This window comes from Papilio polytes, unplaced genomic scaffold (assembly GCF_000836215.1).
Source record: "Papilio polytes unplaced genomic scaffold, Ppol_1.0 DF822067.1, whole genome shotgun sequence".
NCBI lineage: Eukaryota > Metazoa > Arthropoda > Insecta > Lepidoptera > Papilionidae > Papilio > Papilio polytes.
The window spans coordinates 8,204,225-8,215,325 of record NW_013527137.1 but is presented as its reverse complement, the minus strand read 5'-3'; the positions used below and the strand labels follow the sequence as shown (position 1 = coordinate 8,215,325).

At 31.4% G+C, this 11,101-nt stretch overlaps 1 protein-coding gene across 1 annotated transcript in view; it reads right to left on the bottom strand.

Moving 5' to 3' along the window:
* Positions 1-6,467: 6,467 nt before the first annotated feature.
* LOC106106930 (fasciclin-3) overlaps positions 6,468-11,101 on the bottom strand; it is a 22,728-nt gene continuing 18,094 nt past the window's right edge. The window contains exons 5-8 of the mRNA XM_013287589.1: positions 10,405-10,598; positions 10,028-10,169; positions 8,852-8,965; positions 6,468-6,631 (exon numbers count right to left, since the gene is read on the bottom strand). Of these exons, the coding sequence (XP_013143043.1) occupies positions 6,468-6,631; positions 8,852-8,965; positions 10,028-10,169; positions 10,405-10,598 (614 nt within the window). The remainder of the gene's footprint in view (positions 6,632-8,851; positions 8,966-10,027; positions 10,170-10,404; positions 10,599-11,101) is intronic.

The following is an 11,101-nucleotide window of genomic DNA, read 5'->3' as shown; positions in this document are numbered from 1 at the left end:
AAGGTGTGATATTTTTTGCCTATTTGATTTTTGCCATTTTGGCGCTGACCGACGTAGTGAGGATTCGAAATAATAATAAAGATAGAATTAACTGTCGACTCGTCGTCGATCAATCGGCGTGGTACAAAGTAAAAAGTCTTTTCAATTTTCAAGCAATGTCCTATCCATTTGTAAAGATCAATGTCATAAAAACAATTTTTATTTCTCTAATAGACTCATGGACTCATATTCCTTAATTTATTATAACTTCGCAGAAGCTGCGCTTAATTTTCATAACTATTATTATCCAAGTAACCGAATGTGTTAACTAAATTACTATTTTGTAAGATGATAATATTTGTGAAATGAAACAAGCATAAAAATGACACATTTTATTCTAGTAAATAAACGTTTGTTGGGTATCTTAAGTACTTATGAAAACTATTAATATTGTTTTGCTGTTCTATAACAGTAAAATACCAGAAGAATTAATTTCAGACAAATACACAACAGTAGATTTAAGGAAATAGTCACACTTGGCTTTTGTATACACTTTATATTTTTTGTAATTTTGGTCATAATTGTCTTAAATTCAATTTGTAATTGTTTAATTTGGTCTCACACTTTATCTCACAATTTCTAGTAATAATCTATAGAAATAGTGTAATAGCCACCATATTTGGAATGGAATTTGACATTTATCTGTATTTGAAGGGTCGTTATTTAAAATGTGATGTATTTCTTAACAAATAGTCGTCTTATGTTTTAATATTTAACTCTAAAATGGTGGAATGCAATTGCAAGTCGTGTAACATAAAAATTACAACTATTCAGGTGCATAAAATACAATATTTTTTAAATTTCTAATCAATAAGGTAGTTTATGAGGCCTAAACGATATTTAACTGATTTTTCAAATATATAGATGATTTAAGTGCAAACATTAATTCATTGAAATATATTTGTTTGAAAACAATAAAAGCATACATCTAATTTACATAAAAATCTTTACGTACATGACTGTATTAAAATAAAATATAATATAATAACTAAAACTACAAGAAAATCATAAGCACCCAAAACTAAAAAAAACTTAGATTAATTAAAATAAGGTCTAAATTAAAAGGACGGATATATTTACTGTATTCAGACTCTATATTGAGCCTTTTTAAAATCGTTTTTAAATTAATTGTTATACGGGCCATGATTGGTACGAATACAAAACATTTTAATTCATTTGTGTTAAAATTTGTAACCGGTAAATTAAAAAACAATGGAGAAATGGAACGTTTTTAGTAGCTGTCAGAATTCAAATCTCGATTAGAAATCCGAGTATAGTCAAACAAGGATGTCTAGCCCGGTGAGCGACGCTGCTATCGTTTCTGTCAAATCTACATGACATAGAAAATGACATAAAAAGAGGGCGCTAGTGAGCTATTACAATTTCCTTGCACTTTTCCAACCGGGTCAAGAAACTTATCGGTCTATATACAGTAAAATACATAAAATCTATTCCTTAAATGACAATAAAACATAACATTTTGTACCTTAAACTGGATTAACAGTGAAAAAATGGAATTCTTTACTAATAAAGCCTCCACAATTAACCCTGATTTGTACTTAAATCTAACAAAACACTGCAATATTTTAATAAACACAATTCGTAATTATTCCATCAATGTAAAACATAGTAGCAAAGATTTGCTTAACTGCCAGTAATTTCGGTGTAAATTTAAGTGCCTTAACACTTATTAGATTATATAGTTGTCTCTATTTTTTCAAAGGTATTGAAAGGGACGAAACACTGAAGTGTCCAAAAGTCTTAACCCAAAATATTAGAATTACAAAGAAATACAGATAATACACAATGGATACAAAAAAGCGAAGCTTAAAGTAGATGGAGCGAAGTATTTTTTTTTTAGTTTAATAAGAAATGTAATATGATTCGTATTGATATTTAGATTTTAATATCGTTACAAATATTGTAGTAAATATATATCGAAGTATACTTTTTTGAAATAAGTACATTATGTAGACAAAAATGCTGATTTAAAAATAAATATATCGTAGCAATTACGTGGATTTAAGCATCGTGTAAAAATTTTGTGCAACTTTTCCGTGTCACATAAATTACTTACAATCTAACCTCTTACAAATATAATATCAATTCAAAAGCACACAACACATTACATTTATAGGAATATATGAGATTACTTGTCACTTAACATATTAAATATAAAAATTTCGATTTAAAACATTTAAAAAGCATTCGAAATGTAGATAAAACATTTTTTTTATGAACTATTGATATACATATATGTAGGTATACCTATCGGCTCATAAAATATTAATCATACAAAATCTTAAACATTAAAAAAAAAACAATAAAATATACTCTCAAATAAATATTTTACTTTCGGTGGAATTTATATTACGAATGGTTTTTATGTAATTATATACAATTTATTAAATAGTTTTCCAATTTTTGTTAAAATAAGTAAAAATAAACCGAATAAAAATTTTTTAAAACAGTTACTCAAAACTTTTATCTGCTTCTGAACGAAAAAACCGTTATTTCAACTTCTATTTTTGAATTTGTACGCTGTTTTTCTACGGGAAGTAGGAGTGTGTTAATAGATTCATTCTTTAGTCTCCTGCTGGTTCTTATCGGTGTATACGATTTCTGCGTACTCAGTGGAGGGCGGCGGCGGTTTCTCGGCGTTCTGCTCGCCGAGCTGCAGTTCAGCGTACACTACGCCTTTCTTCTCTTCTGACAGGATCTGTGAAGGCATTTCAAAGAGTGCATAAAACCTTTTATTGTGTTTTACGGTAAATTTAAATCTATATTTTGTAATAAAAATTTCTCATTTCAATGATTGTTAGTAGAGTAAGACTTTTTTTTTAAATTAGTTATCGATTTTTACCTTATCGTCGTTGTCAGTGTTGGGTTCGGTGGCCTGCACGCGGTCGCGCGCGCGGGGCAGCGCGGCGCGCATACGAGCTCCTAGCGCGCTCAGTCGCGAGCGCTCGCGTCCACCCACCGCGCTCTCCGTGTCGCTACTGACCACATCACGTGTTTAAACGTCAAAATACTTTTTTTTAAAGACAAAGCCTATTTAGTACTAAGCCATAAGAGTGATGCGATGATAGTTTATAAAACTGTGTTTTATTATATGAATTTTGTACAATATACATACTTCCTGCATGAAAACACTTGTTAATGTTAGTAATCAAATAAATAAAATGTAACCAATAACCACATTATTATGTAAGAATTTAATTTTAAGCGCCAAGCATTATTTTACTAATAGCACTATTGGCGTTAAATTCTTAATACAGGAATATATGACGGCGAATTCAAATATACGCCTGAAAATTTTCCGTGTTTCGGTACATAACCTTCACGGTTTACGCCAATAGCACCCCCTAGTTTGTGAAGATTTTAAACGTACGTTCTAGAAGGTAGCGCCATCCCACGCTCTAAAAGCACATCCCCAGCCGGAGTCCTTACAGAAAGAAATACTTAGTTACAAATTTATACTTATAAAGCTTATAACCCAAGTTCTACGGTTAGCCACATAAATCTTAACATTATTTTGACACATAACCTAAAAATTAAGATACAGATAAGAGATTAAAATCCAGATGTCAAACTGTGAAAGTTTAGAAAATACCGTCTTCTCTCTCCTTTTACTTTCTTCTTCTTTTTGGATAGTTTATTAGATAATGTGTCAAAATATGTTTCAGGAGGTTTAGGACATGTATGTTTACTTTTACGAAAAACCCGTTTATTTACAAAACATTAAACTAAAATAAATACTCACGATTCTCCAGAGCTTTTTGTGTGGTCACGCACGCCGTTTCTCCCTGTAAAGATTATCATCATAATTTTATAAAACTTTTAACTAGTTCCAGTAAAAAGAAAAAAATAACTTTGTTTTTTTTTTATAGATCCTGCATTGTAACTGTGAGCATAATTCTAACCAATAAAACTAAAACATTCTTTTGTGAATGAAAACGGATAATGTTTTGAAATCCTTACAATCTAGGAAAGTACACTTTAATAAGACGATGCTCAAAGTGGTCCAAGTCCACTCCTTAACGTCAACAGTAAACGTAGCGGCGGTAATCGATGTTGTGGGATCTCAAGTTAATGACATACGAAATTCACTCATACCATTAAATATTTGATAGGGTTATACGAAAAAAGTTTGAGAATCTCTGGTTTAATGGAATTTTCTCTATATTTCTTTACAGTCAGACGTAGTGACAGTTATAAATGATACCTCGTCGTTGTACCGTGACTTCCGCTTTGGTGTAAAATGGAACCGCGGCGAACCTGAATTGATTTACCTTACCTTTGTGCCATTCTTTGGAATTTAAATAATGTAGCGAGGTTAATGTGGCAACACTTTTTTTAAAATAATATATCGTTTTCAATAAAGCCAGGTTCTTTCGCTCTTTATCTTAAAAAAAATTGAAAGATCAATCCATAGACAATAATGACCTGGGTCTTTGTGTTTGCTTTTATGTTTTAATTATAAATTTGACTAGTTGAAATTTTATACCTTTCTTTTAAGGACTTTCATAAATGAAACAAAGTATTATTTATTTAATAAATACGGTATATTCAATTATAATTCATTGTTATCCATTTAACGTTGAGATTTATAAACATTCATGTGAATTTTTCATCAATATTTGGACTAATTATTCAATAAGATTGGCATAAAAATCCTCAAACATTCTTATAATTGGATCTGATATATTTTAACATCCTTTGATACGAAATTGTCTAGTGCATAGCTTTGATTTAATAAGCTCTTTACATAAATCGACAGCAAATTAATTCAATTCACGATTTTTGAACGAATTTAAAACTATAATAAAAAGTCCGCCATATTGAAAAATGAACGAACACAGATAAAAGTTGCATTATGCCAATTATAAAGATGAGTAAAAAAGAAAATTTAGAATAATGATTCTACTATTAAAGGGACAAATTAATGGATACGGTTCTAAAAGAATTATAAATATTGAATACGCAGCTTACCTATATTTTTTTTACGATTTGAAATTTGAAAGTCATTACAATTAGTTATTAAAAATCTAAAATAATATTGAGCCTAATTTTCAAAGCTGTTCTTTTTTGGCAAAGTGCAAAATGGCAGTGTCTTTATATAATTGACAGAATCAAATTTTAAAACTATAAACATAGGCTGCTTAAAGTAAAGTGGTACAAAAAATAATCCTTACAAATTAATGTATATTTAGTTACAAAATACTAAAAAAATCACAATGAAGGTGACTTATCGAACTAAAGCTTAAAATATTGTTCATTGCTTTTTTACATAAAACGAGATTCAATTTGAAATCATACTTTCAGTTAGTTATTTTTGAGGTTATCATCCGACATTATATTTTAAAGTAAAAAACGAGTTTTTACAATGTTTTATATAATATTGTCACTTAAAAAAACTTAATGTAATAAGATGAAATTCTATTACAATTTATATACACAAAGAACTAAAAAGAATAAAATTATGGTGGTACGAACACAAACTTAACCTATAATTAAAATTAATTATGTACGGCCATTAATTACAAATAAGACAGATTAAAAAATGAACAAAATGCAGATAATATAACATTTTTTAAAAAGTCTATTGTATAAAAAACTTACATAAAATCGCAAGCAGTACGAGAAACATTTATATAAAATTCATAAATTCTAAGAATTAGTGTATAGTTCTTGTCTATGTCTATTTTAAGTAGCTGTATTGTTTATTGACTATACTTGTATATTTAGATACGGCCTAATCTTACATTTCACGTTGGGATTCGTTGTAATACAATATTGATATATGTTTTTAATTATGTCAACGAGATTCTTAATTTTATTTTCCACTACTAATACATCAAAAACATCATTATTCTAGAAGTACGAACGAATAAAAAGCCACACTTCTTTAGGGATAAATCATACGTTTTAACATTCTTATTTGCAAATACAGATGAAAAATCTTTTCATCACTAGAACACATGTAATGGCAACACTGATTTTTTTAAATTACAGGTTACGTATAAATAAGTATAGTCAAAGGACGAATGGCTTTTTCTTCGATCGTTGCGTAAACACTCTAAATGGTGGACAACATGAGAAAAAGACAATTTTTTTTAATATATTATGCACACCTATTTTAAAAAAAGCGGCAGTAATGCGAACAGTATATAGTTTATAGAGCATTTAAACTTTATAGCATTTAAGTATAATGAAAAACTTAGTTATAATTTTTCAGTCGTTACCAACATTTCAATAAGTAACAATTTAAAATCTGGCAATACTAAACCAATATATGCTCGAAACGTACTTGCTATCGTTTAAAACTGTCACTCAGAATTGGGAACTATATTTGGAAATGAATTTTAAAATGATATTAAATGAATAGTTCCGAAGTTGATGTCTGAGTGACAGATTCAACTTACGATTTAGACGGCGGTGTCTGGTTTCTTTTCGGGGTGTTTCGTGTCACCGTTGCTGATATACTCTCCGTGGTCGTGAGAGGGATTTTCGGAGCCCTTGACGTCATCGTGCGGGGGCAGAGGCGCCTCGGAATCCGCCCCGTCAGGGATGTCGGTGCGGTGCGACCGCCCTGCCACACAAATACGTTAAGCGATCAAGAGAACCCGTAAAACTGATTTGGAAGAAGCTATCTGCGTTAGCTACTCTTTGATTTGTGATTTTGTGATAGTGGTACACAGGCTGGAGTGGTTAAGCTGTTTTTTCATTAACGTGTTGAAGCAACCTTAGCCCGATAGCTTGGTATCTTTATTTATCATTGTTAATTAAAAGCATTATTAACTTTTTACACTTTTTGTTGATCATCAGCATTGGCAAAAGTCATTTATTTTTTAATCTTTTTAATTTGAAGATTTAAGAAGTGTCTACACATAAATTAACGTTTTCTGGCCTCATACATCCTTTCGTTTCGTTCGTTTTTTACCATAGGTTTTTAGTGTTTTTGGCGCCACTAGTGATGTACATGTGTATTAAGAGCACACTAGCGACACAATAAAAAAACTACTTAACTTTCAAACGTCTATATCAGTTTGATTTTTTTGGTTTTAAATGTTTTATTGACATAGTTTTAACGGATGTTTTGCCAGTTAATAATTTTTAATTAAATTATACTAATAACATATTGTATACATAGATTTGTTACAGATTCACTACTACTTTTTTTGAGTTATTTAGTTGCCTTTAAAAATACAGTTAGTTTCACATTTTAACCTCCACCACATAATAATTAATAAAACATTGACTAATAAAATAATAAACATTCAGTTAAAAACAAAAATTACTCTAGATTCTTAGTTTCTAGATACGTTTTATTAGTAAAGCTAAAAATTGAAATCTTAAAACAACATTCTCAGTTCATAGCATACAGAAATAAACTACATGCACTTTTCCAAACTTTAATGAAGTCATGCTTTTTAAGAAGTAAAATGAATATGAAATAAAGATGAGAAAGAAGATAGAAATAGAAGGAAAACCATTTACCATAGCGTGCTTAAAAACGACTTAGAAAATAAGTCATGCATATATCAAATTCAATTCAGATCATGTAGGGTTCTTGATCGCTTAATATATTGTTATGCAGGAAAAAATAACAAATTTTAACCTAATAACAACAATTTTATTCAACTTAAACATATACTACAATATAGGACAAGCACAAAGGACAATTTTGCAAAAAACACTGCCAAATTACACTTCTTATTTTCTAAATCTACAACAGCCAAACAAATTCTACGATATTAACGCATACACATGTATAGTCTACACAAACAGGGGAGCCAACATAAAAACTACTAGATTTATTGACGTTTTATTCGCGTCACTATTTTTAAATTCAAAACAAACCGTATTCGTAACCTAAAAATACATTTTATGGTTTATTTTATACTATAAGGGTTAAAATTTTGGTGTATAAACTTTTATATTTGGAATTTGTGTTAAGGCTTTTCTATAAAAAGTAACTTTGCTAAATAACATACTAAAATGTGTAAATATTAATCAGCGATTAATTTAGGCATTTGAAGTTTGTATTAAAATTGTACGTCTAATTAAATTTTCAATTTAAAATTGACAATAGCTACGTTATTAATAAAATTTATTTACGAGCACGGTTTGTAATTAGAGTATCGAGAACCATGTGTAAGCAAACGCCCACTCCATATTATTTTGATGATCACCGTGGATTTTCACTGACACCACAAAAACATATTCATCCCACTTAAAAGAATGCGATACGTTTTTGCGTTTTACCAGTAAAAACTCACGCTTATAAGCTGTAACACGTGATTGCTCTGTGATAGTGATCAAAATATATCTATTGTGGTTTACCTATCGACCAACTGCCCCTGACCCTGTTGGATATCCGTAATAATTAGTTTTGTCGACTCTTAATAGCATTAAAGGGCATGCCTAATGTACTCGACGGGGAATCAAGCGCAAGGAAGCACGTTCAAATACCAAAATGCATTGGGACAAGGCGAGCTATCGAATTACAATTACCGTCTTAAAAATTAATGGACAATTTACGATTAGTATTTGTATATTCGAATGTAATATCGATTGATTTTACATCGATAGCTGCCAATAATTTAGGATAGTGCGGTATCGATAAAATTAGAAATAACCAACCGCACAACCCTAAGTTTACGTTAGTTGTCAAACGAAATTGAGAGCGACAAGATAAATCTCATTCATGAATTTAAATGTTTACGGAAGCGGAAAATAAATATAACCATAGATTTTCACACGATTCCGTAAACAATATTTTAATGGAGCATTTAAAAAAAAAACTAACCTGCAAAACACCATCTGTCAGTTGCCTTTGCGAATACGACGAGGAAGATGGAGATGAGTAGGAATAGAACGGCGATCACTATCCCAACAATGGCTCCGGTCTCGAGTTCCACACCTGGATATGAAATACATCTTAGAAATTACTAAATTCCATAACTTCATTGACTCTGACGTTCACGAGCGTGCGGGCACCAGATACTAAACTATCGCACAACTGTTTAGTCGCGCTTTGATTCCTTTGAGCTTATATGGAGATGCGTACACTACTCGATTTTTAGTCGTGCAACTAAACAGTTGAATTAGCTGCGAAACAATCGAGAATCGCACAACAGTTGTGCGATGTAACTTGTTAAATCGAAGTCGATACTAAAAAAAACTTTAATTAATGTAGTATATACTTTTAAAATATAAACTTTTAATAACTAAAATAGCTTAACAATAAAACACAGATTAAAAATGCTAGCAATACTAAAATTTAAAAATACTAATAATGGACGGATATCGGGTTTTAAGGTTGTAAATTACAACTGCAGTTTTACTTAATTTTAAAGTCACAAAACAAAAGCAAGTAGCTTGTTATTAAAAAACATGATAGCAAAAAGTGTTTAGATCAAGCTGGTAAAAACATACACTAATTTAATAATGTAATAGTTGCTTTGTATGTCGGGGACAAGTCATGCAATAAAACATAGATTATTATTATTCCTAATTACATTATAATACTAGCATAACTAAATACATGATAATTAAAGCATGCTAAAAAATATTCTAAAAAACTTAAAATAATTTCATCGTTCTTTAAATCCTAGGAGAGCATTTATTACCATACAAAAATATTCACAAGCTGTAATATCGAATTTAAAATATAAATTATATCGAAGACATACTCATTCGTAATCTACCATTCTTAGAATTATATCTTACCATAAATATCGATTATCAAAAACGAAGCTTTACGCGCTGTGGAAATATAATAAAATATTTATATACCAAATATTGCGAAATTATCAATTTTTTCTAACCTATAAATATTTCACATGGGATTAAAAAAAAGCTAGGTGTAAATATGTGATAGTTGTTAGTGATAAAAACTCATTTGTATAGTAAGAAAACAAAACACAATCTATTTGTGACCCCTTTTGGAGTTGGTGGAAAGATGGCTTAAAACTAGACTTACCGGCAGGTTCGTCCATAGTGCTAAGACGCACGGAAAAGTCTTCGCGGCCCAAGTCATTGGCGACAGTCAAATAGTACGTACGGTCCACATCCTCCTTGGCTACTCGGGAGAGTACTAACGTCACATTATAGTAGCCACCACCCTATAAACAACCAAAATAAATAAATAAGGTTGCCTGTAAAAGATTGCTGATAACAATAACACCGCCCTTAAGAGGCTTAAATTGTCAGATAACAATCCAAGAAAAATGTGATAGAAATATCGGATTGTGGTACTCTATCTGACAGTGACGTCACTTTTATACGTACGCGTATATCAGCCATTGGTGGGACAGACCTTAAAGTATTCAACAGTTTGTCTAAAAGTATAAAATTTACCAAATGCACAGGCTCGAGAGCTTCAATGGAGGCGTCGTCGTTCTTCTGCGGCGCTGTCAGTTTAACATCTCCTACAGTCCACTCGGCGTGAGGGCGCGGGTTGGCGCGCACGGTCACGTTCAGCCGACCCTCCTCTGATATCTTCAGACCGAAGATCGTTATGCTGGAGCTATCGTCAAGGCGTTTCGGTGGGTCTGCAGAAATGATGTCGAGATTAAAAAAATGTAACCAGTATCAGTCTGATAAAGATACAGTCGTGGCATTTCGCGGTGTTCCACTTTAGGACCATTGACATGTTTCTTGCATCAAGACAACCTCAAATCAATTGTAAAAATAACCAATTAGGTTGCAGTGAGTTATTAATAAAGAGAAATTAGCCGTGTACCTCTCATCGACCTTTTTATGTCGACGAAGATTCAATGCATATAAATATATGAGAATACATTCTAACGATTGAAGCTTTTTAAGTGGAATACTAAAAAATTCCTCGATTGCACTTTCTTTCTTTCTATTATACTTACAGTTAACGAGCAGTTGCCTGCTAGCTTCTTTAGGCTTGTCAAGACTCTCGTGTTCGGCTCGGCAGACCAGTCGTTTGCCGCTGTCGTCCGCTGTCAGCGCCCTGCTCACGTTCTGACGGATTGTCTGCAGGTCGCTGCCCGGCTCAGAGCTCACTATAGGCTGGTGGGTACCCGCC